The sequence below is a fragment of the Nomascus leucogenys genome, chromosome 3, assembly GCF_006542625.1.
Source record: "Nomascus leucogenys isolate Asia chromosome 3, Asia_NLE_v1, whole genome shotgun sequence".
NCBI classification, from domain to species: Eukaryota; Metazoa; Chordata; class Mammalia; order Primates; family Hylobatidae; genus Nomascus; species Nomascus leucogenys.
Window position 1 is genome coordinate 129,143,718 of NC_044383.1, and position 26,863 is coordinate 129,170,580.

The 26,863-nt window shown below is 39.6% G+C and overlaps 1 protein-coding gene across 11 annotated transcripts in view; it reads left to right on the top strand.

Annotated features, from left to right (window-relative positions):
* AIG1 (androgen induced 1) overlaps positions 1-26,863 on the top strand; it is a 313,034-nt gene that overhangs the window by 19,923 nt on the left and 266,248 nt on the right. For 2 of the 11 annotated variants that reach the window (XM_030809770.1, XM_030809777.1), the window contains exon 2: positions 16,568-16,708. The exons of the other annotated variants lie outside the window; for them this stretch is intronic. In XM_030809770.1, the coding sequence (XP_030665630.1) occupies positions 16,568-16,708 (141 nt within the window). The remainder of the gene's footprint in view (positions 1-16,567; positions 16,709-26,863) is intronic. 11 annotated transcript variants of the gene reach the window in all.

A 26,863-nucleotide genomic window follows, 5' to 3' on the forward strand; every position in this document is an offset into this window, starting at 1 on the left:
TCTTGTGATTTCTTTCATACTCTCCAGCTCTCAAGATGTCCCTTTTTATGGTTTCTGCAGCCAGAGTCTTCTCAAACTTTTAGCCTCCCATGATGTCATTGTTAGGTAACATGGGGTACCTTAAAATGGCCCCGTACCTTAAGATGGGGCCGGTTCCGGGTTCTTCTCCCCTCCTTGACCGGGCACTGTCTGAACCCACCAAAGAAGGGCCAATCAGAAAGAAGCATCTCCCGCCTTCCCTTGGGCCCGCCCCTAGCCCAATCCACCTAGGCCCAAGGGATATAAAACCCAGCACACCAGCAGCCCTCCCTCTCTTCTCTTCCTTCTCCTTGCGTGGTGCCGCTTGATACCTCCAATAAAGATCTCTTGACCGCGACCGGTGTAGTTTGGTCTCCACCCGGCCCCTTTCAGTCATGCATTTCCCACAATTGGCAATGCCTTCACAGTGAGGCAGCAGGAGAAAAGAGAGAGAGAGAGAGAGAAAACAAACAAAACAAAACATATTTTCTCTCCACCATTTACACAGCAGGACTTCCTCTTGCTTGGTTCCTCTGGTCATTGAGATGGATTTTTCTTGGGGTTTTAGGTACTCATGCTAAAGGAAAAAAAAAGAGGGAATCATAATCTCTAGCAGAGATTATGATAGAGGACTTTTCCTCTATCTTCAGACTGGAAGGAAGGGGCTTCTCCTGGAGTTTTTGCTATTAGTGTTTGCTTCCCAGTTCTAGAATGCAGTCTGCACTCAGATCAAATAATGGGAAAAAAGGAGAGTAAAAATCCACAAACTGTACCCTTATGGGTCCTTATTTATTTTTGCTTTAGTTCCCAATGCACCTGTCATTGTGTACTTTTCAAAGTCCTCAGGCAGTTGATTTTTGTACTCTGTTCAGAGTTCTTTGTAATCAGTGGGATTGATAGGCTGTAGTCAGCTTACCTCCATTTGGGCTGGCACCAGAAGCCTACATATGTTTTCAGTATCTAATTTTTTACACTTAAAATATTTTATAAACATTTTTCCATGCCATTATACATTCTCCCATAACATAATTTCTAAGACTGCATATTCATTCGAGTGTTTATATTGATTGTCTTAGTGAATATATGAATAAATAAATCTTTACACACATCTGTGATTATTTTCTTAGGATAAAATCTTTTTTTTTTTTTTTTTTTTTTTTTGCAGTTACAAGATTTAATAGAGTGAAAACAGAGCTCCTATACAATGGGAGGGGACCCAAAGGGGGTTGCCACTCCCTGCTCAAATGCCTGTGTTTATATCCTGATCATTGTCCCTGCCCCATGCTCTCAGGCGATATATGATTTGACTATTTCTTTACCTCCTCTTTTTAGCCTAATTTGTATTTTAGTGAGCCCTCTTTATACCTGATTGGCTGGGTGTGAGCTGAGTTACAAGCCCAGTGTTTAAGGGTAGGTGTGGTCACCTTTCCCAGCTAGGCTTAGGAATTCTTAGTCGGCCTAGGAAATCCAGCTAGTCCTGTCTCTCAGTCCCACCTCTCAACAGGAAAACCCAAGTGCTGTTGGGGAGGTTGGCTGACAACCGCTGTTAACTGCTTCATGCTGAACTGGGGCGTAGTAGGGGTCATGCAGTTGAGATTTCCTTGGTGGGGGGGGGGGGTGCCTTCAATGTCATCAACATTGGAGCATGGACTAGCAGGCCAGTCCAGGGGTCCGCGGTAGATCTTAGTCATGGATTGCATCTGGGGCTCCATTTGAAGAACGATTTATAGTTTTACAGCTTCGATTCTGGAAGAGACAAACTTAACAAGGAGGTTAACGATACAGGGATTGAAATGTGTGGCCTGAAGTGCAGGGGCATATGAGTGTGGGCGGTGAAAGTGGGGTTTCCTTTAGAAAAACTCTGATACAATGGGGCATCAATATTTCCAGGAAGCCACATTCTCCATAGAAGCTCTCGGTAAGGGGAGCTACTGGTAGTACAGCAGCATACAGGGGGTGCAGTGAGACTGAAAGGGGGTAAGAGAACAGTAAAAAGAAAAATATGACAAGGGAGGGCCAAGGGGATCTACGATTCTAGTTACTTTCCTCATGGTTGTCGCTTGAAGAGCAGGTGCAGATCCTCTAGAGGTTCACAGGAATAGCTAGCGTTGTCTCCTGGATTTTCAGGTTCCTTTGGCAGTATCCAGGGTTTGGCTCGAGTGTGACGTATCCAAGACTCCACTCCAGCCACTTAACTGCGGTTGGGGTAGATACAATGACTGGGTAGGGTCCTTCCCAGGATATGTCTAGGGATGGGAAATTAAGAGGGAAAGGACTTGACTAATACCGTGTCACCAGGGTGGAATAATTCCTTTCCCTCCTCTCGGGGACAGGTTCCCTGTAATGTTTTAAGAACTTGTTGATATTTAGCTAAGGAGGTGATGTCTGCAACTAAGTTGGCCATCTCTCGGTCAAGCACAAGGTCATTGGTTAGGAAGGGCTGTCCATTACAGCATCTCATATGGACTAAGTCCTGCTTTTTGGGGAGAGTTTCGGATTCTTAGTAAGGCTATAGGCAACAGAGCAGGCCATGCAAGGTGGGTTTCTTGGGTTAGCTTTTTTAGATGTCGTTTGAGTGTTTCATTCATTGTCTCAACTTTTCCTGAGAATTGTGGCCTCCAGGTGCAGTGTAAGTGATATTGTATACCTAACGTCTGGGATACTCCCTGGGTTACTGCAGCCTTGAAAGCAGGGCCATTGTCACTCTGTAAACCTCGGGGAAGTCCGAATCTGGGAATTATTTCATGAATTAGTACTTTTATTACCTCTTGGGCCTTTTCTGTCCTACAAGGGAAGGCCTCCGCCCAACCAGTGAAAGTACCTAGATTAGTAGATACTGAAATCCCTGAGATTTGGGCATGTGGGTAAAATCTAGTTGCTAGTCTTCTCCTGGGTAATGGCCTGTTCTTTGTTCTCCTGAAGGAGCTTGGCGATAAGGCAGGGGATTATTTCTTTGGCACACTTCACAGGCCCTGACTATCTGCTTGACAGTTTTGAAAAGGCCTGGTCCAGTAAATAATGATTTGGCCATCTGATGGGTGCTGTCACTTCCTAAGTGAAAGGTGTGGTGAAGGGTTTTAAGTAATTTCCGTTGGTTAGCTGCAGGCAAAAGTATTTTTTCTTTGGTGGCTAGCCATCCTGAGGAGAGGAAACGATGTCCTCATGAGTTTCCCCATTCCATTTCTTCTGCTGAGTACTGGAGCTTGGTTTCCCAGAGGGGATTACCCCATACTAGGGGTCCTTCTCTAAGCATTTCTAATGGAGAGTCCTGCCTTGTGGCTCTTTTGCCTTCAATACCCGCTTGGCGATTCCTTTATATTTCTCTTTCCTTTCCTTTCTGATGACCCCAGCAGTATAAGACTGCCATCTCTTTAGGTTTCTGTAGAGCCAATAATAATCTCCTAATGGTTTCCTGATGTTTGATAGGTGTTCCCTCGGAAGTTAGGAATTCCTTTTCTCTCCATATTGCTGCATGGGCATGGAGGACTAGGTAAGCCTACTTAGTCTGTATATATTTACCATTTTTCCTTCTAATTCTAGTGCCCGAGTGAGGGCTATTAGTTCTGCCAGCTGAGTGCTAGTTCCTGGAGTGAGGGGATTACTTTCAAGTATTCCATTATCACTGAACACTGCGTATGCCGCCTTTCGAAGTCCTTTTTCTACAAAGGAGCTTCCATCAGTATACAAGTTGAGGTCGAGATCAGTCAAGGGAACCTCTAAAAGGTCCCCTAGAGCAGCATAGGTTTGGGCAATTACTTGTTGACAGTTACGTTCTATTTTTTCTTCATTGTCTGGAAGAAATGTGGCTGGATTAGGAGTTGCACAAGTGTGCAGTCACAGTACTGGCCCTTCGATTAATAGAGCCTGATATTTAAGCAAACGGTTGTCTGACAGCCACAAGTCCCCTTTAGCAGTGAGTATGCCGTTCACATCATGAGATGTCCACACAGTAAGATCTCTTCCTTGTATGATATTAACTGCTTTAGATACCAAGACTGCTATTGCTGCCACTACCCATAAACAATGAGGCCAACCCTTTGCCACTACATCACTTTCCTTACTCAGGTATGCCACGGGTTGCAAGCTGGTCCCTCAGACCTGTGTAAGGACTCTTAGAGCTATTCATGTTTTTTCTATGACATATAAAGAAAAGTCTTGCCTCGTTGGTAAGCTTAACACTTGGCCTTGGGTTAGGCCCTTCTTTAGGACCTGAAAAGCCACTTCTGCTTCAGGTGTCCATCTTACTAAATGGGTATTGGCTTTCTGAGTTTCCTTAATTAGTGTGTATAATGGTCTGGCTATTATACAGGCAGAATATATAACAGCAGAATATAACAGCAAAAGCCTGTTATGCCAAGGAACCTTCTTAATTCCTTCAGGGTTTAGGGATGAGGATAAGCCAGTATAGGCTGGATACGTTCCTCACTGAGGGCCCTGGTGCCTTTGGATAATTTTAGCCATAAGTATTTAACCTGCTGTAAGCAGAGCTGAGCCTTTGGTTTGGAAACCTTGTAGCCACAAGTGACGAGGAAGTTTAAAAGTGCTTGGGTGGCTTGATGGCACAAGGTTTCTGAATGGGCAGCTAGAAGTAAATCATCCATGTACCGAAGGACACAAGTGTGCAAGTATGAGAACTGGCTGGCCAAATAGATGGGGACTATCCCTGAACCCTTGGGGTAAAACAGTCCAGGTGAGTTGAGACGTTGGGTTTGAAGGATCTTCAAAGGCAAACAAGAATTGAGAATCAGGATGTACAGGGATGCAGAAAAAAGCATCCTTAAGGTCCAGGACTGTAAACCACTCTGCTTCCTCTAGTATTTGGGAAAGTGGAGTATAAGGGTTAGGTACAGCTGGGTATAGAGGGACAACGGCCTCATTGATAATCCTGAGATCTTGCACTAACCTCCACTGTCCGTTGGGTTTCTGTACTCCTAAAATTGGAGTATTGCAGGTGCTATTGCATGGTTTTACTAGGCTTTGGGCTTTTAGGTCCTTAACAATCTTTTGGAGTCCTTGCTGGGCCTCGAGTCTAAGGGGGTACTGCCTTTGGTAGGGAAAGGAGGCAGAATCCTTTAGTTTAACTTGAATGGGATGAGCATGCTTTACTCATCCATATTTTCCTTCTGTTGCCCAGACTTCAGGATACAACAAACGTGTGTTCCTTCTGCTATGTTCAGGTGTATATTGGCCCCTGCTTTTGCTAGAATGTCCTCTCTAACAAAGGAGTGGGGCTTTCAGGCATAATTAGAAAGGCATGTGAAAAGAGTAAAGTTCCCCAGTTACAACTTAGTGGCTGGGAGAAGTATCTAGTGACTGGCTGTCGTAGGACCCCTCGGATAGTGACAGAGGAGGACAGTTGTCCGGTTGTCCAGTGACAGGTCGGGACAGTTGTCTGGGACCAGAGAGTAAGACTGAGAAGGCCGCACCAGTGTCCAGGAGACAGTTAACCTTCTGGCCCTCAATGGTCAAGCATACCCGAGGCTCTGTGAGGGTGATGGCATGGGCTGGTGCTTGCCCCAAGCACCCTCAGTCCTGCTGCCGGATCATGTGGTTAGTGGCTTCTGACTCAGAGGACCTTCATCCCCTGGGGCAGTGGGCCTTCCAGTGATTCCCTTCACATAAGGGGCGTGGACGAGGGAGTGGCTTATTTCTATTCAGGCAATCTTTTTTAAAGTGTCCTTGTAGACTGCACTGGAAGCAAGCCCTATTAGGCATTTGATTTGCCCAGCCTTTCCCTGTTCCAGAGCCTCCAAAGTCTGCCTGCCTGAGGGCCATGACTAAAGCAGTGGCCTTTTTCTTATCCCATTTGTCCCATTCCACCTGCTCCTCCTGATCTCTATTATAAAAAAACCAAGGTTGCCAAGTTCAATAGCGTTTCTAAGCTTTGCTCCAGGCCTAAGGTGGACTTTTGAAGTTTTTTTCTAATGTCTGCATCTGACTGAGTGATAAACTTATCCTTTAAGATTAGTTGGCCTTCAATAGAGTCAGGTGACAGGGAGGTTTGCTTCCTCAATGCCTCCCTTAGTCTCTCCAGAAAGGCAGTGGGATTTTCTTCCTTTCCCTGTGTTATAGTGGACATCATTGAATAATTTATAGGCTTCTTCCTAGTTTCCCTTAGTCCTTCTTGCACATAAGTTAGTAAATGTCTGTGGCACCAATCTCCGTGTTCTGATTCTGCATCCTAATGAGGGTCTACACTGGGAACTGCCTGCTGGCCTGTGGGGAATTGTTCTTTTCTCTGTTGTCATCTTATCATTGACTTAACTGTAACTGAGATATCAGAGATCGCCAAACTCTTGGGCTGCAGTTATGGCGGCGCTTCTCTCATTTGGGGTTAGTGTCTGATCTAGCAGTAACATTACATCTCTCCATGTCAGATCAAAGTATTGTCCTAACCCTTGTAAAACATCAATATAGCCATCAGGGTCATCTGAGAATTTACTTAGGTCTATTTTAATTTGCTTCAAGTCTGAGAGGGAAAAAGGTACATGCACTCTGACTGGGCTGAATTCTCCAGAATACATCTTAGGGGTGTTTTTGCCTTGCGGGTAACGTTTCCCATCTGAAAATAGAACATAGGGATGCCAGCACCCCTAGTCATTTTCTAATGAGCATTAGTCATAGGTGTCCTCTATGGTCCTAATGCTTATTCCTTTCCAGGATGTGTAACAACCCATGGACCTCTGCTTATTGGATTCATTACGCTCACTGATGTAGCAGTCCTGCACCCCTTTTCCCATCTTTCTTGACCGCAAAGAAAGGGGTCCAGGCTGCCGGATTCTAGTGGTCCTTTTCCAGCGTGCCCAACATTGCCTTTGTGCTCAGGGGTGAGTCCTAGAGCTGGGGTGAGTTCCTGAGTATTTCGTAGCAACCCAGCTGCTCCATCAAGATGCATTCCCATAAACAATAGTCCTTCTGCAAATTCATTTCAGAGAGGGTGTAGGTAACCTTTTGACTCAGGATTGAGATAGAGTTTTTTTGATTCCGTAAGTACTTTGAGGCTTGGCTGAGTGCAAACAGCTCACATGTTTGAGCAGACCAATTATTAGGCAATTCTCCTAACTCTGCTTCCACAAGAGTCTCCCTATCAATTACTGAATACCCATTGTCGTTTTTCTCTCAATCACCCGGGAGGCGCCATCTATCGTCCTGTCCTGAAGGGAGTTCCTCCTAGGTCTGGTCGGACCTTTGTATGGTAATTAAGATTTAAATCCCCTGTTAGGAAATCTGCTGGGTTAAGGGAATTTTCAGTGGTTAATGTTAAATCACCTTTTTCTAACTGAATAGCCCCATACTTTAAGGTTTTTGAGTTAGTAAGCTACCTTTTTGCCTTTTTGACTTAGAATAGTTCTGAACTGGTGAGGTGTGCTCACAATGAGGTTTCCTCTAAAGGTTATTTTTCTATTTTCTTCTGTTAGCAAAGCAGTTGCTGCTACAGATTGAATGCATTTGGGCCATCCACGGCTGGGTTAAGAATTTTTGATAGGAAGGCTATGGGTTGTCAGTGGTCTCAGTGTTTTCAGGCTACACCCTTGTTTACACTGACAACAAGGTAGTATTGGAGTGTTATCGGGTCATGGAGAAGACCTTCAATGATCAATTATAGGTTTTAAATTTGCCCTGGCTTTTAAAGGAATAGGGCACACTTTTTTTCTTTACTACTTCTATCTCTCTTTTTCTCTCTCTCTGCCTCTCTTTCCCCACCCGCTGCCTCTCTTTCCCCTCTCTCTCTCTCTGCCTTGACTTACTCAATTCGCTTTCATCCTAATCTGTTATGTTGTTGTAGACCCAGTTCCAGTTGTTAAAGTACTGGGTAATCAGTTCTAAGGCCCTGGCAAGGATGGTGGGGAACAGGTCCCACATAACTGCCCATGTTGAGAGCTGTATGCCTAAATTGGGAGGGACACCAGGGATGAGACTCCCTGGGTTCATAGCCTAGGGGCCTAAGGACACAGCGTAGAGCTTCCTTAGATCCCCTTGGAGATACAACTTGCTCTAATACTTGGGAGAGGAAGTGAAAGTCTGAAGCATTAGTACCTAGGAGGTAGGGATCAGAGGAAGTAGATTCAAAGGTAAGGAGAATTTTGGGGCTACACTTTCAAGAAAGTTGTGGTCGGGACCTAGGAGGTATGGGTCAGAAGGAAAGATAGGGGCACACGCATGGGCAACCGTTGAGTAGAGACTTCTGGCTGCGCCATGATCTGAACTGGCTTATGCCGGAAGTTCAGGACGACAGCTTTCTGCCTCTAGTCGGCCCTCGGCTTCCCCCAGAAAAATTGTGAAAGCAGAAGCTGGTTCCAGGCAGACCAATGCTCCCAACCCAGAAGGTTGGGGGTTGTTAGAAAGCCTTTTCCCAGGAAGCCTCATATCTGAGTCTTAAGTCAGGCGGCCATGCTCATTGTTTTTAACCGGCCAACAGGTGCCTGGTATTTTCCTTCAATTCTAAGGAAGGATAGGACAAAATAGCAAGTGAAAGTGGTCCGATATTACTCACCACTTTGGAGAATCCCAGTATGGGCTACCAAATGTTACCAGCGGGTCTTTGTTCTTAGAGCTCCCAAGATGGTGGCGAGCTGCTCCCAAGATGGTGGCAAGCCTTTTTGTTCTCTCACCTGGGGTTCTTGGCCTCACAGATTCCAAGGAATGGAACCTTGGGCCATGTGGTGAGTGTTATAGCTCTATTAGAAGCCGTGGGTCACGGAAGAGAACCGTGGAACCCAGCAACTAGTGTTCAGCTCAATTAGGATGAACCCAGGTGCTTAGCCATGCCCAAACATTGGTGAGCCTTTGGTCTGATCGGAGTGGCCATAGATGCCTCACTGGATCAGGAGTGCAGCGGACACCTTGCCAGATCCAGAGGGATGGAATTCAGCAGTGGGTCTGCGATGGCAGTGAACAACAGTGGTGGACAGCGAGCTAAAGCTCAGCTCGATCTGTGAAAAGCACAGACCAGAAGAGTGTGCAGTTGCAAGATTTAGGAGAGTGAAAACAGAGCTCCCATACAATGGGAGGGGACCCAAAGGGGGTTGCCCTTAGGATAAATTCTTAAAGGCAGAATTGCTATACTGACATCTTTAAGAGAATATCTTAACTTTAAATCAATTTAGACACCCTCCAATACTTGGAGTACTGATTTCTCTATATTCTTGCTATAGAATGGGATAGAATAGATAGAAAAGTAATGGCAATGATCACTCGGGGTGTGTAAACCTACAATTTCCTGTTCAGTAGATTAACTGCAGATCTTTCACCACATATCTCATAAATATAAGTGACTAGCTGTCTTTGGCTTGATGTTTATAAAATTCAGTGATATCAGGCACATTTAGTTTGGGCTCATAAAACCTTGAGCCAGACCTAAATCTTCAGTTTCATAGAGCATCCTAATTAGGATAGAATCAGCATGGCTGAAGAAAGCAAGAATGGCTTTCTGTGTGCAGTAATCATGGGGTCTGCCTTATGCATTCCATTCATCTTGCATTAAAATTGTGCTTTAGTCATGAGTGATTTATTAGGTCCAATTTGAAGAGTTGGCTTCTCAACTTTAGGAGTCTGAGGAAAGAGTATTTTCTATAACACTATACATCTTTTTTTTTTGTAATTACATATGTATACCTTTGCTGTTTTAAAATAGACATATGAACATTAAAAATCCCTATAGAATGGGAAAATATCCTCTTCTAAACTATTATGGCATATTCTATGCCAGAGAAGATTACTTCTGTATCAGCCCAAGCCCTGGCAGAGAAGAGAACTGGTGCACTCAAAGTGAATAATTTGAATGAGTTTAGTGAAAGAACCATTTACAATTGTGGGCAGGATGTAGAGATCACAAAATATAGCACAAAACGTGTAGGTTAGTAACTGGGGACTGGAGAGTATCACTTCCAGGCCTGGAGCTTTGACCTTTGGTGCTCATCCAGTGTGCAGGGTGCCTTCAGAGGGTGTGTGAACAGAACAAAGACCTCGTGTTTCCTGTTCTCTGTCCAATTTCCTGCCAGTACTCATTGATTAAACCTATCAGAAGTCAGAGGGTCAGCATGCCTCTCGATGCAGTGAACACGGATCTACCAAAGTGAATACAGGAAACATTGGATTGAAATGTCCTTCCACAAATGTGTTCCACAAATGTTGCTGGCTAATTTGCAACTAATTGTGTATGATGGAAGAACATTTCTATTTCACCAGGTATTTATAGTAGAATATAAAATGGTAATTCTTAACATAAGACTTCTTAGCAGTGCCAGGCATGGTGCCTCACGCCTGTAATCGCAGCACTTTGGGAGGCTGAGGCAGGTGGATCACTGGAGGTCAGGAGTTTGAAACTAGCCTTGCCAACATGGTGAAACCCCGTCTCTACTAAAAATACAAAATTAGCCACAGGTGGTGGTGGGTGCCTGTAATCCCAGCTACTCCAGAGGCTGAGGCAGGAGAATCGCTTGAACCTGGGAGGCAGAGGGTGCAGTGAGCCGAGATCATGCCATTGCACTCCAGCCTGGGCAACAGAGTGAGACTATGTCTCGAAAAAAAAAAAAAAAGACTGCTTAGCAAAATATACTACCAATTTATTGGAGAATTATATATAGTGTATTATACATCTATTAATACCTATGATATGATGAATATATTAGGCTTCATAATATAAGGGATAAGCACTTGGGCTTGGGAGTTACACTTAGTTTGAATCCCAGCTTTTCCATCTACGAGCTCTCTGACTTAGGGTGAGTTTATTACCTTCTGTAAGTCATAAAGCTTCTATTTTGTTTGTTTCGTATGTTACACAGGAATATAATAGTACCTACCATATAGGATTGTTGTGAGGATTAAATTAGATGATGTATTTTTCTTAGTCCGTTTGTGTTGCTATAAAGGAGTACCTGAGACGGGGTAATTTGTAGAGGAAAAAGATTTATTTGGCTCATGATTCTGCTGGCTGTAAGACCGGGCATCTGGTGAAAGTCTCAGGCTACATAAACTCATGGTGCAATGCAACGGGGAGCCAGAGTATGAAAAGATCACATGGCAAGGGAGGAAGCAAGAGAGAGAGGAGAGGTGCCACACTCTTTTTAGCAACCAGCTCTTGTGGGAACTAATAGAGATATAACCCATTTATTGCCACCCAGAGAGGGGATTTACCTATTCCTGAGTGATCCACCCCTATAACTCAATCACTTCCCATTAGGCCCCACCTCCAGCACTGGGAATTAAATTTCAACATGAGTTTTGGAAGGATCAAACATTCAAACTATAATAGTATGGAAATTGCATAAGCCAATGTCTGGCACATATTAAGTATTGTACTTTATAAATGTTGTCTGTTATTCTAATTGTTACACGTTTGTGACCAGGGACAAGAACCAAGAGTTGAGAGGACTCTCCTCATTTTAGGATGAAACTAATTGCTTAACTTAGTGTTTAGAAAGGATAGAGAGTTCAGTGATTAAGGGCACAGGTTCTGGAGTAAAATCTTTTGAGTTTGCAGCCTAGTTCTGCCTCTAGCTGTTTCTTTGACAAATACTTATCTGCTCATCTTCTCAGTGCTTTAATTTCTTCATCTGAAAATTGGGTTTGATATCTCTATCATCTATCTATCTATCTATCTATCTATCTATCTATCTATCTATCCATCCATAGATATAGGTATATTTTTCAAAGTTTATATACTGTATATATAAAAAGATAAGTATGGAAATTCATTATAATATCAAAAACTTAGAATTTATAGTTGATCAGTTTTCAGGATGTGAGAACATAGTCCCACAGAAGCCAAATCTGGTGAAATTGTTTTCCAATATAGTCATACCTTGGTGAGATTGTGGGTTTGGGTTCAGACCACAGCAGTAAAGTGAATGTTGCAATAAAGTGAAACACATGAATTTTTTGGTTTCCCAGTACATATAAAAGTTATGTTTACACTTTATTGTAATCTACCAAGTGTGCAATGCCATTATGTCTAAAAAATGTACATGCCTTAATTTAAAAATACTTCATTGCTAAAATATGTTAATGATCATCTGAGCCCTCATTGGGTAATTGTCTTTTACTAGTGGAGACTCTTGCCTTGATGCTGATGGCTGCTGACTGATCTGGGTGGTGGTTGCTGAAGGTTGGGGTGACTGGCAATTTCCTAAAATAGGAGACCTGTGAAGTTTGCTGCATTGATTGACTTGTCCTTTCATGAAAGATTGTTCTGTACCATGCAATGCTTGGTAGCATTTTACCCACAATAGAACTTCTTTCACAATTGTTGTCAATCCTCTCAAATCCTGCTGCTGCTTTATCAACTAAGTGTATGTAATGTTCTAAATCCTTTGTTGTCATTTCAACAGTGTTCACAGTATCTTCAACAGGGGTAGATTCCATTTCAAGAAAGCATTTTCTTTGCTCATCTATAAGAAGCAATACCCGATCTGTTCAAGTGTGTCATGACATTGCAGCAATTCAATCATATCTTCAGACTCCACTTTTAATTCCAGTTCTCTTGTAATTTCTACCACATCTGCAGTTAACTTTCTCCTCTGATGTCTTGAAGTCCTCAAAATCATCTATGGGGTTTGGAATTGACTTCTTCCAAACTCCTGTTAATGTTGATATTTTGACTTCTCCCATAAATTACAAATATTCTTAATAGTTTATAGAATGGTGAATCCTTTCCAGAAAGTTTTCCATTTATTTTGCCCAGATCCATCAGAGGATTCACTACCTGTGGCAGCTACAGCCTTATGAAATACATTTATTAGTTTATTTTTTGAGATAGGATATATCTCTCTCACCCATGCTGGAATGCAGTGGCATGAACATGGCTCACTGCAGCATTGACCTCCTGGGCTCAAGAGATCCTCCTGCCTCAGCCTCTCATGCAGCTGGGACTACAAGTGTGCATCACCATGTCAGGGTAATTTTTTGATTTTTTTTCTTTTTTTTTTTTGTAGAGACAGGGTCTCACTTTGTTGCCCAGACTGATCTGAAACTCCTGGGCTCAGGCAGTCCTCCTGCCTCAGCCTCTCAGAATGTTGGTGTTACAGGGATCAGCTGCCATCCCCAACCTATATTTCTTAAATAATAAGACTTGAAAGTCAAAATTCCTTCTTGATCCATGGGCTGCAGAATGGGTGTTGTGTTAGAAGGCATGAAAACATTAATTTTCCTTTACATTTCCATCAAAGCTCTTGGGTGACTAGGTGCATTGTCAATGAGCAGTTATATTTTGAAAGAAGTCTTTTTGTTTTCTGAGCAGTAGGTCTCAGTAGTGGGCTTAAAATATTCAGTAAACCATGCTGTAAACAGAACCTTTAGATTTTTGAAATGGTAAGTGAGCATTGGCCTCAACTTCAAGACACCAGTCTCATTAGCCCCTAACAAGAGAGTAAGCCTGTCCATCAAAGCTTTGAGATCAGGCCAGGCTCAGTGGCTTGTGGCTGTAATCCCAGCACTTTGAGAGTCTGAGGCAGGAGGATTGCTTGAGGCCAGGAGATTGAGACTAGCCTGGGCAACATAGCATGAGTCTATCTCTACTTAAAATTTAAGAATTAGCTATGTGTGGTGGCATGTGGCTGTAGTCCCAGGTACTCAGGAGGCTGAGGTGGGAGCATTGCTTGAGCCCAGGAATTCAAGGCTGTGGTGAGCTGTGATTGCGCCACTGCACTCTAGCCTGGGTGACACACTGAGACTCTGACTCTGAAAAAACAAAACAACCATCCCTCCCTGTATAAAAAAAATCACTCTGAAGCCAGGCATTGACTTCTCATTTCTAGCTGTTGAGTCCTAGATGGCATCTTTTTCTAATAGAAGGTTGTTTTGTCTACACTGAAAATCTGTTGTTTGGTGCAGTCACCTTCAGCAATGATCTTAGTAGGATCTTCGGTATAACTTGCTGCAACTTCTACTTTGTTGCTTCGCCTTGCAGTTTATGTTATGAAGACAGCTTTTTTCCTTAAACCTCATGAATCAGCCTCTGCTAGCTTCCAACTTTTCTTCTTCAGCTTCCTCATCCCTCTCAGCCTTCATAGAATTGAAGAGAGGTAGGACCTTGCTCTGGATTAGGTTTCGGCTTAAGGGAATATTGTGGCTGGTTTGATCTTCTCTCCAGATCACTCAAACTTTCTCCATATCAGCAATAAGCCTGTTTTCTTTCTTATCATTTCAGTGTTCACTGGAGTAGTACTTTTAATTTCTTTCAATAACTTTTCCTTTGCATTCACAACTTGGGTAACTGTTTAGCACAAGAGGCCTAGTTTTTGGCCTGTCTAGGTTTTCGACATGTCTGGTTTCCTCACCAGGCTTAATCATTTCTAGCTTTTGCTTTAAAGTGAGAGATGTGCAACTCTTCTTTTCCCTTGATCACTTAGAGGCCATTGTAGGGATATTAATAGGCCTAATTTCAATATTATTGGATCTTGGGAAATAGGGAGGCCTGAAGAGAAGGAGACAAATGGAATAGCCAGTCAGTGGAGCAGTCAGAATACACACAACATGTATGGATTGCACTTGCCATCTTCTATGGGGGTGAGGTTTGAGGTGCCCCAAAACAATTATAATAGTAAGATCAAGGATAACTGATCATAGATTACCATAACAGATATAATAATAATGAAAAAGCTTGAAATATTGCAAGGATTACCAAAATGGGACACAGAGACAGGAAGTAAACATATGCTGTTGGAAAAATGGCACTGATACCCTTGCTTGATGCAGGGTTGCCACAAAACCTTTAATTTGTTAAAAACAAAAGAAAATCACACTATCTGCTAATTGAGTGCAGTAAAATGTGGTGTGCCTCTATGTAATTGATGTCCCCCCCATATCTGCTGGTCTAAAATCTGAGATGGTGGCCATGAGATTCTTTTCTGTTTGACTCAGAGATAATAAGCATCTAGAAAGACTTCTTTTCATTTCAGGGTGGCAGATCTGGGAGGCAGCCAATGTGTTGCCAAATTGGTGGCAGAAACCTAGAAAATGGGTAGGAAGAAGTAGTAAAAGCACTAACAGAAGTACATTACATCCTGGGAGATGTAATATACACAAATAAAGTGTTGTAGGTTGTTGCTAATGGGAAGAGTTAGCAGCAGTGTACACTGAGGCTTGTAGTTTCTATTTTATGTACTTCATTGCTTCAGAGTGAGACAACCAGCCAGTGAGTAGGGGAAAATGCCTTCTCAATAGAGCTGAGGTTTGTTGCATGGAGGCCTGCAAAGCACTATTGTACTAAATTGAGCTAGAATTGTACATACAAACATTTTCAACCATAGATCTGGGACTAGAATAGCACCCAAGTAAAAAAGTGACCGCTAGATAAGTCTCCATATCCTATCTATTGAAAAATATTAATACTAGCATTAGACAAATATTTCCTTGCTCCAGGTTAATCAAATAGAAAAAAATAACAACTTTATGCAACCATTGAAAATTATTGTAGAACAAAGGAAATATATATCATCCTGAAAACGCTAAAGAAGAGAACACCAGTGAAAATTATTTACAATAGGAAACAAAAGAGTTTAGAAAACTGTTCAGAATCCTCACTATATTGAAAAAGGTGTAGTCTCAGTGAAACAGAGCACAATGCCATGAGTTGAGAATTGAGAAATGAAAAGGCAACAGGATGAGTTGAAAAGGGGAGTGGCTGAGATGATGTTAGTTGTAAGACTCTAAAAATGCAATGGCAAAAACAAAAAAGGAAATGCAATAGCAAAATTAACATCCACAATGGGGGCAGTAAAAGGCAAAATTGATACTGTGGGAAACCAGATCAGTGTGATGGAGAACAAGCTAAAGAAATTTTTTCAGAATTTAGAAGAAAAGGAAAAGGAAAATAATGAAAGAGAAACCATGAGGTAAAGAGAGTGGGACTTCAGTAACAATTGTTGATTATTCCTGAATAATAAACTATAGTAATTAGAAAAAAATAATAAAACAAAATTGAAGAAAATTCCTAGCACAGAAAGCAAAAAAAAATTGAAAGACTAGTTTATGAATCGAAAGGTTAATTGTCTTTCAGGCAAAATGTGTAAGAAATGACATTTAGCTGGACTCATCCTGGCAAAGTTTGAGGTTTAAAATAATGATTAGCTATCATATAAGTAGCCATGCATGAAAAACCAAATAAAACAAACACAAAGAGCACTCCAGAAAATTACCTAGTAAGGAGCAAAAATTACAATTTTTTGGATCATCTAAATTTATTGTGTATTATTTAGACTCTGAGTCAAAGAAAGTAACAGAGCAACACCTAAAGAATTTTGAGGAAAAAATTATGTCTTCTAAAAATTTTATACCTAACCAAGTTATCTTCCTAAGATAATTAAAATATATTATCAGTTATGTAAGTTTTCAGAACATACTGTCCATATACCTCATCTTGTTTTTTCATCCTATTTATTACTGCATTTTTATTGAACAAGCCAAGAGAGGAATTAAAATAAAAAATTCAACAATGAAGTAGAAATGATATAAAGCTAAAATATCACTAATGCAGACTATTGGTCAAAAATTGAGCTGAGTTAGTGTGTGGTTTTAACTACAGATACTTTTTTTTTTTTTTTTTTTGGAGACGGAGTCTCACTCTGTCACCAGGCTGGAGTGCAGTGGCTTGATCTCGGCTCACTGCAACCTCTGCCTCCTGTGTTCAAGCAATTCTCCTGCCTCAGCCTCCCGAGTAGCTGGGACTACAGGCATGTGCCACCACGCCCAGGTAATTTTTTGTATTTTTAGTAGAGACGGGGTTTCACCATATTAGCCAGGATGGTCTCCATCTCCTGACCTCATGATTTGCCTGCCTCGGTCTGCCAAAGTGCTGGGATTACAGGCGTGAGCCACTGTGCCCGGCCCTAGATACTTTTTAATGCTGTTTTCCTGGTTAAAGTTATAGAGAAATAATCTGGCCAGATATTTCCTACAGAGATACTACTTTAATGAGTACTTAAGAATTATTTGTTAATTAGCACCTGAAAGTACTGATCTGAATATGGGCTTTTCCTGCCTTCAATGCTGTTTACATGAATGAATATAAATTGATTAAGCTGGCTAAGGTATCTCTTCTGAAATTTTAATATGCTTTTATCATTGGTCAGTTTCAAAGGTAAATTGCAGTCTAATTTAGGCCTATCTAGCATGAGAGTGACTAAGTTATTTTAAAGATCTCATCCAATCAGATGGCTTCTCTTCTTGCTCTTAAATTGGTGGTTTTAAATAGCAGAATCAAGAAGAGAAGATGAAGAGTGTTGTATTATTGTCACTGTGAATAGACTTAGCCTTAATAGCGCACAGTGGGAATTCCCTTGAGATTTCATTTATGGGTACAGTATCAGAGTGCCATGCTGATATGGATGGCCAATAGATAAGTATACATTAATAATTGATCATTTCTTAGTGACTCTTCTGTCTTTAAAAAAATGATTTTAAAAGAAGGAATATCTTTCAATCCAGATACGGATCTCTATCAAATATAAGTCAGAGGTTAATAGGACTGTGTCATTGATACTGTAATACAATTGCAATTGCCTTATTCCTACTTTACATTTTTATTGAAAGTCAACCTAGCATTGTAATTTTAAAATGATTTTTTCCATCTTATACATTTAATTTTTCTATAAGCACAAATTAAACTCATAACTTGACTGTAATCAACATATATGAACCAATATCTGATTACCACAGAAAACCATTATTATATGACCTAATTTGATATTTAAAAAATTGCCATTAGTGACCTTAGGCACAAATAGAAAGAGAATAGCCCTGTACCAGCAGACTTAAATTGTAAAGGAAAAGTGAAGTTTTTTTGTTTTTGTTTTCCTAAGAGAATGCCTATCAGATAGAATCTCCCTTGCTTTTTGATGAAGTGGGGCTTGCTCTGTTACTTTGTAGTGGGAGAATTTCTCAGACATTCTGCTGTAGCAAAAAATTTAGACCTTATCACCTTTCCCAATCCTACACCCCCTAGTTTCCTCATTTATTTTTCTTAGTGGCTTAGAGTGCATGGCCCAACCTTATAAGCACACCCCAGCATACCCTCATCATATCCTGTTTACCTTCAGTCTTACTCATTTGAAAAATCTATAATCCGGGTTAAACTCAACTACTTGTCTACTCATGCCTGTACCCTAGCAGCTAAGAATGATTGAAGAAAATCACAGAAGCCTCCTGTGTGATCTTGCTTGATGTTTATAACCACGCATATCCAATGAGCGCCCCGTACTGTGCTGACCAACCAGCTACTACACTTACCTAGGCAGTTTCATCTTTGATTCTCACAGTGCCTCTTTGTCACCTGTTTTCCTCTATCCTCAAATCTTGGGCATCCCTCTCTAATCCTCTCACTCAGCTGTCTCTTTCACTCAGAGAACAATCTTCATATTAGCCAAAGGGCATGGTGATCTTGCTGCTTGTTTCAGTATAAGATGACAAAAGCAATCGGAAGAAGCTTCTACATTCTCCCATCATCAAATTTCTCAAACTACCTCCACTTGAAACTCTACTATACTTTCTCTCCTATTGCAGTAGAGGAAGTGTCTGTGCTTCTAAGGACAACTCTTCCATGTATACCTTGAAATCTATAACCTCATACCTACTCGAGCATTTTATTACTCAGAGTATCTCCCCTCCCTCCTGTGTTACAGTTTTCCATTTCAACTCCTTCATTTCCATCAGTCCACAAACATAGTGTGCTGTCATCTCTCATCTTACACAAAACAAGACAAAATAAAATTTGTCTTTGTCTTAAATCTCCTAGTGTCACTCTATTTTTCTGGTTCTATTTTCAGCAAAACTCCTTGGAAGAAGTCTATGCTTCTGGTTTCCACTTCCTCTTCCTCCATTCTCTCTGAAACACACTCTGCCCCAGTGAAGGATATCTAATCAAGGTCATCAGTAACCACTGCGTCAACACATACAGTGGCTAATTCTGATTTTTTACTTAAATAACTCACAGGAATGACTAGCCTAGTAACTAACCTTCTTTTTCTTGGAACATTTTCTTAAAACTTGGATTCTGGGAAGCGACACTCTTAGCTTTCTTCTGACCATTCTGGCTATTTTCTGTTTCTTCTTAGCCTCCCTTACTGGTTCCTCTTCCTCTTCTTAACCTCTCAATGTTTAATTCCTGAGAAATCAGTTCTAGATGGTCTTCCCCTTGTAGTCTACATTCACTACCTTGGGGAACTCAACTAGCATTATGGTGGCTTTAAATACGTTCTATGTGATGATGGTCCCCCAAATTTATATTTTGAGCCCCAGTCTCTCTTGAACTCTATATTCTTGTATCTAACCACCTGCTTTTCAAACTTATGTTAAAAAACTTTTCTTGATTTTACCTCCCAAACCTGCTTCTACTCCCTTATTCTCTATCTAAATAAATAGCACCCCGTCATCCAAGACTTTTGTGTTGTACAACTCCAGGGTGTGTTGTTCTTATGGATTAATTGCACCTTTGTTAGCATCTTCTGTGCATTTTTTTCCCATGGGTATCTCATTTATTTGAATTGGACTAAAAAATGCAAACCATTTGGCAGCTGTATTTAGCTCTTGAAAGTTTCAGTCTATCTAGGTAGCTACTATACTAATTACATGATGAAAATTATCAGCTAATATTCCTTTGTTTGAGAAATTGCCAAAGATCAGAGAACCATCTTCATATTGACTAAAGTGCATAACTCAAAAAATAATAATTTTAACTTTAACTTCATATCTTGGAAACATTTCAGTGAAGAGTTTTTGATTTAAAAAGAACATCAGTTTTCACTTACATTTAGGATAATAACCACATAATATTTTTTGATTCCACCAAAAATGGCCACATTTGTTTTTTACTAAAAAGTAGTAAATATCAGCAGCTCTTTTTATTTGCTGCCACTACTGCAGAAAGCTTCATAAACTTTTCAGCCAGAAATATTGTAAAGATCAAAGAGCTTTCAAATGAGTTTCTAACTAACAACGTAGATACTCTCTCTGCATTAGCCAAACTTGCTATGCTCTGTTCCGTAGAGCACACCATATTCTAAGCAAGACAGGGATTATTAAAAAGTTAACCATGGAATAAATAATCAACATAAAATACTATGCACGATATGTGCATAAGTTTTTAAAGCTAATTATAAAGATAATTTTACCTCTACTGCTGTTTTCCATATCATGTTACTTTCCCAGACAATTTTGCCTCCTGCCCTGAAGTAGCTGCCATCCTGAATTTTGTGTTTATCTCCTCCTCCTTTTTTAGTAGTATATACCCCTAAACAAAGTATTGTGTTGGTTAGTTTTGCTTGATTAGGGGCTTCATAAAAGTGGTATCATTATGAAAGCTTTGTTTATCCAAATAGAAATAGTGTGTTTAAGTGGGGTAAGCTTGGCAGAACAATGTACCATTGTGATATCATTTACATGCTTATGTTTTTTATTGCTTTCAGTACTATGTAATTTGGTCTTGTCACTGATTAGCCAATTAGGAATTGGAAGGATGATATGTAAATGTTACTGTCTAACTGACAGAATGATTTATTAGAAGTATATATTTGTAGAGTTTCACCTGCTTTGTTGTTTGGGAGGCCCAGTGCCAAACCCAAACACAAGGGTCAATGGCAGACCTGTGGCCAGCAGTTTATAAGAAAATTCAGCCACAGTTGAATTTCATTCAAGTATGGTTTTGTTTGCTTGCCAGTGGTGTCATGCTGACTTTAGAATATATTTACCTTTTCTGTAGTTTCCATCAGCATTGTTGATTTCAGCACGTATGGATATAACCCGTGGGTCCTGATGCCACCCACTGACAGCCTTGGCTTGGTTTTTGGCCCTGCTTGTGCTGGTACTTTCTATTCTTCCAGTGTCAGTGTTTCTACTCCATTCTTACTGCCAAATGGATCCTCTGAACCGTAAGATTTACATGAAGAGGGCTTCCGTTTGCTCTTGGAAAACTCTGTGTAGCTTATTGACCTAGGTTGTTTCCTTTGATTTCAGGGATGGGAGAGGTTTTGTTCTCATTAAAAATATTCTTTTGATTTCACTATTTTGTCTTAATGTGATTTGGATTGAAAAATGCTAAAAATATTGCTCTTACAAAGAAAGCAGAAAAAAAGAAGGAACTGATATTTGTCCATAGCTTTAATCAACAAAATTAAAAAGCATTCACTTACTTTAAGAAATAATAGGAGTCATTTTTAGAAAATGTGTTAGTTAAAGCTTACTAAGTTTAATCTTCTGATGTCTTTATTCTCTTTATTTTAAAGAGACATTGCAACCCTCTGTAAAGATTGTGTAAGATGCTAATGGAGAGAAGATAATAATATGGTCATACTTAAAGTTTTAAAGCTTATTCTTTTTTTTTTTTTTTTTTTTTGAGATTAAGTCTTGCTCTGTTGCCCAGGCTAGAGTGCAGTGGCGCTATCTCCACTCACTGCAACGTCTGCCTCCAGGTTGAAGTGATTCTCCTGCCTCAGCCTCCTGAGGAGCTGGGATTACAGCCACTCACCACTACACCTGGCTAATTTTTGTATATTTAGGAGAAATGGGGTTTCACCATGTTGGCCAGGCTGGTCTCGAACTCCTGACCTCAAGTGACCCACCTACCTTGGCCTCCCAAAGTGCTGGGATTACAGGCGTGAGCCACCGCACCCATCCTATTCTCTTATATAATTAATTTAAGCTCACTCTTATAAAATTTTCAAGCTTTATTTCATGTCATCTTTTTATGCATGCCTGAGAGGTTATTTTTCATATAATTCTTTTTGCTTACTGATGCTTTAAATAACTAGTGTAGGTAATGTTTATTAAAGTGAGATGTCAGGTTGCTGGCTTTCATTGTTGAAGAGTCTGTTTTAGGTGAATAAGGAGAGAAAATGAGATAATGAGGTGGTGCATATAGTAGCATCTCGGAGACCACTGAGACCAATGCACGAAAATATCCTGGAGTGCACAGTCCATCAGTTCCAGTATGAGTAGCCTGCAAGGATGATCCACATCAACATCACAACATTGTGTAAATTACACTAATTAAGTAATCACTTTGTTTTTCTTCCACCATTTTAGAAGAATTTCCAAGGAATTATTGGTTGGGGGAAAGAGGGATAAGTTGGAATAGACAAGGAGAGGAAGATAGGATTAAGGGTCTAGATTCCTTCAGTGAATGGTGGCTCTGAGCAGGTAGGGATGAAGGGGAGGAGAGTGGAGACTCTTAGAGGACGGCATGAGGGATAGAGCCCTGAAAACTGGGGAGACGGCATCCAGAGTGGTTTGTCAGGTGTGACACCATAGAAACTGCCTATTGTGTTGGACTTTGGAGACTTAGGGGAGAGGGTAGGAAGCAGGTGCGGGATGAAAGACTAGAAATTGGGTTCACTATATACTGCTCAGGTGATGGGTGCACCAAAATCTCACAAATCACCATTAAAGCACTTACTCATGTAACGAAATGCCACCTGTTCCCCAAAAACCAATGGAAATAAAAAATTAAATCATAATAAAGACTTCTCTAAAAAACAAGAAAACAAACAAAAAAAATCACTTGGGGAGTTTTTATAATTTCTAATGCCCGAGTTTCCCTTTATATCAATTAAATAAGAATTTCTAGTGGTAGACATTGGCATCAGTATTTTTCAAAGATTTCTCAGGTTATTCCAATGTGTTAGCAAAGTTTGGGAAACAGACCTAGCTTACGCTATTCAGTCTCCTACAGTATTAATATATTCCTGAAAATGTGTAAGAGTAAAGTGATGTTTTTTTCTGTTGTAGAATATGTTCATCCCTAGAGAACTTAAAATACAAATATTTTATAGCTTGCTTTATGGACGTATTATTCACTATATTGATAATATTTTATATGACTTTATTGTTCTTTGTTTACTTTTGAACACAATCTTGTGGATATGTGGTGCTAATATTTTTCTCTTTTGGCACACCTATTTAGTTCCATGTTTTCTCAGAATTAAGTTTATAAGACTGAAGGTTTTTATTCTTAAAAAAAAAAAAAACCTATGTGACTCCTCAATTAATGTCCGAGAAAATATTTTCAGCTGGAACAGAAGGACTTAAAACATTTCATGAGATATTAAATGGAAATGCATTGTTCAGGGCCTCTTAGGATATATATATATATATAAAATATAATATGTATATAAAATATGTAACATATATAAAATATATATATCATATAATATATAAAATAGATATAATATATCATATAATATATAAAATAGATATAATATATCATATAATATATAAAATAGATATAATATATCATATAATATATAAAATGCATATAATATATCATATATAAATATATATCATATATAAAATATACATCATATGTAAATATATCATATATAAAATATACATCATATATAAAATATATATCATATATAAATATATATCATATATAAAATATATATCATATATAAATATATATCATATATAAAATATATATCATATATAAATATATATCATATATAAAATATATATCATATATAAATATATATCATATAAAATATATATCATATATAAATATATATCATATATAAAATATATATCATATATAAATATATATCATATATAAAATATATATCATATATAAATATATATCATATATAAAATATATATCATATATAAATATATATCATATATAAAATATATATCATATATAAAATATATATCATATATAAATATATATCATATATAAATATATATCATATATAAAATATATATCATATATAAATATATATCATATATAAATATATATCATATATAAAATATATATCATATATAAATATATATCATATATAAAATATATATCATATATAAAATATATATTATATATATAAATATATAATATAATATATATAGGGTCATAGAACATATCCCGGGGAGATTATATTAATTGTCTATCTTTGCATTTAACATGTAACAGTATTCTAGATAAAATAATAGTGGTTGATATTGTTTTTTCATCCCCTCTCTACTCCTTTACATTTCGTTTTGGTTAACAGATAACTGACTTAATAAAATTAAAAAGTTAGTTATGAGCAGAGACACATGTAGACATGTCAAAATAGTCCTGTATTTCCATGTCAAGCCAAAGGCAAACTAAAAGAAGCAAATAAAACTCCATACAATAGATTTTTACTTTATTTTATTTTTTTGTTTTATCCCAGAATCCTGAAGATTTACATTAGGTGAAAATCTAGTGTACATATATATCTTAGGAAATGGATATTAGAGTACAATCATTACTAGAGAATCTGTTCTTCCAGAAAGTATCACTAAATTACACATTTAAAACCAGAACAAAGGCAATGAAGGAACAGTCATTTTTATTAGTTGACTTATTTATTTGATAAACACTTTCTGAATACCAGTGTGCCACTCTGCTAATTTTAGTAATACAATGACAAGTAACACACAGCCCCTGCCTTCAAAAATATTGTGATGTAATGGGGATGTCAGGCCCAAACAGTAGCATAGAAGTATAGTGAAAGAGGCATGTACAGTATATTACAAATGATTAAAAACTCTACCCCTTCCAATTATTGTTGGATTCTAAGGTAACATTGATTAGCTAAATTAAGTCCACCCACATTAGGAGCCACACTGCTTTGTGGAATGTATATATCCATTCTGCCTTTGCCCTGGGGAAGTCAATGGCTGTATTTAGAAGTACACAGTTTTAGCACTTTGAGGTCATTTATAGCATTGACAAAGTAGATGTGATAAATACAGAAGTTTTCTAAAATGAGCTACTCAACATCCTTCTTCCTGATAAGTTCTAACACAAAATTGTTCACTTAAAGGAGCATTACCTGGGCCTTTGAAGAGGTTTAGTCACTGGCCAGGATTCATATTAGTAAGTGAATGAAAAGTACTCTACTCAAAATGATTTGCCTTCATTTTCTGCCCTAAATGGAAGGAATTGACAATGTTTCTGATTGCTGTTGCTGCTGGTGGTGATGATGGGAAGAGATTTCTGTTTTGATTTTAATCAACCACAGACTTGTTCCCCAGAAACCATGTGATCAGCAAATTTAGAGGTGAGGGTTGGTTTATACTGGTTTCTGAGAAAGGCCCCTTTGTTGCCTTACTAGTCCCTCTTTGGGACCTTTTTAATTTAAGAATGAATCTTGTAGCCAACCATTCTGTGGAAATAGAAATGATGCTACAATTAAAAACAGAAACATTAAAAATTTACTGTGCTTAGAGCCTATTACATAAAGGTCTTTACCTAATACTCCTCTCATCCCTTCACAGAAGTATATGAAAGACTCTGCCTCTCTTTTAATTATGAGGGTGAAGCTTCTTTCTGACCTTGCTATAGTGAAGGGATTCCTTTCTCCATGAGAGTCCCTCTTTCCAGGCTAAAGATGCCATCTGTGCAGAAATTTAGTGGTTGTTTGTCCCAAGTGGGCATTTTGTAGTTCCAAAGACCTTGAGTATGTGACATTTGTTCACCATAGACGTCTTAGCCTCTCCCAGGTGTGAGCTCTTCTGTTTGTGTTTTTATGTTTTAATGCTGGATCAGAGAAAACATAGAAACTATAGAATACCCTGAGTGTAGGGCTCATGGCTATAATCCCAGTACTTTGGGAGGCCGAGGCAGGGAGGACTGCTTGAGGCCAGGGATTCAAGACCTGCCTGAGCAACATAGCAAGCTTCATCTCTACAAAAATAAAAAATAAAAAATTAGCTGGGCATGGCGGTGTGCGCCTGATGTCCTAGCTACTTGGGAGGCTGAGGCAGGAGGATCGCTTGAGCCTAGGAGTTCAAGACTTTAATGTGATGTGATGCTGCCACTGCACTCCAGCCTGGGTGACAGAGCAAGACCCTGTCTCAAAAAAAGAAAAAAAAAAAAGAATATTCTGAATGTGTGCAAGAGATATAGCTAGTAGGCCTCGAATTGAACCCCACAGGTTAGGCTTGTGTATGCTGGGCATAAAATGGCATATTAACAGTTAAGCTCCACTAAGGTAAGATCTCATTATTCCTCCCAGCTCATTGCTGCATTTCTACATTTTGATAAAATTTTGAATAAAAATAAGGGCAACATGGCACAGACCAGTGAGATCATAGCATAGTAGTGAGGGTGTGGTCAAGCCAGGGTAAGACAGATGGTTGATGGAGCATTCCATGCCACGAAAGCCAGATAAATCAAAGACTGAGAGAATATGCATGACACCACCACGGCCGGATACACTGAAACAGCCTTGTGAGCGCAAAAGAAGACCCTGCATGTCACTCAGAAGCGGGTGTGAGTAGTGTTCAAGATGAGGTTGCTGAGGAACCCATGAGAGTGAGCCAGTAGGGCATAGGCCTTCACACACCAGGAAGCACAGAAATCTGTTGTGCATTGTAATGATAATATCGGTCACATCCTTAAGTCCAAAATATTTGTCTAGGAGTATCATAGCTGGAATGCTTTTCTCAAGCTGACTATAAACACTATGGAGAGTGGGTTTTACTGAGAAAAAAACTGCCGAACGATATCAATATTTCTCCCACAGCTCCAGAAAAAATGCGTCCACAAGCACAGTCCTATCCTTGAATTGGCAATATAAGCGAAGTGGATCGTTTTAGGTTAGGGGATGTATTGCTGAGTTCTCTAACTTGTCTTTTGGACACTTTGAGTAGTCTGGGTTCTGCCATGGGGCTTTGCTTTGAAAGTTAAGGACAAGGTCAGGCCCCTCACACAGCTATCATATGCATTCAGTGGTGGTAGTACATGTTCCTTGAGGTTTTAGCTCTGCAGGCAGCCGACTTCCACAATGGGCAGATGGCAGGAACAGGGGACTGACTTTTGGAAATGGATGGTAGGAATGGAGGCCATTACGGAAATGGTGGCTTTTCCACAAGGATGCCCAAAGGTCTGGTGAATGGT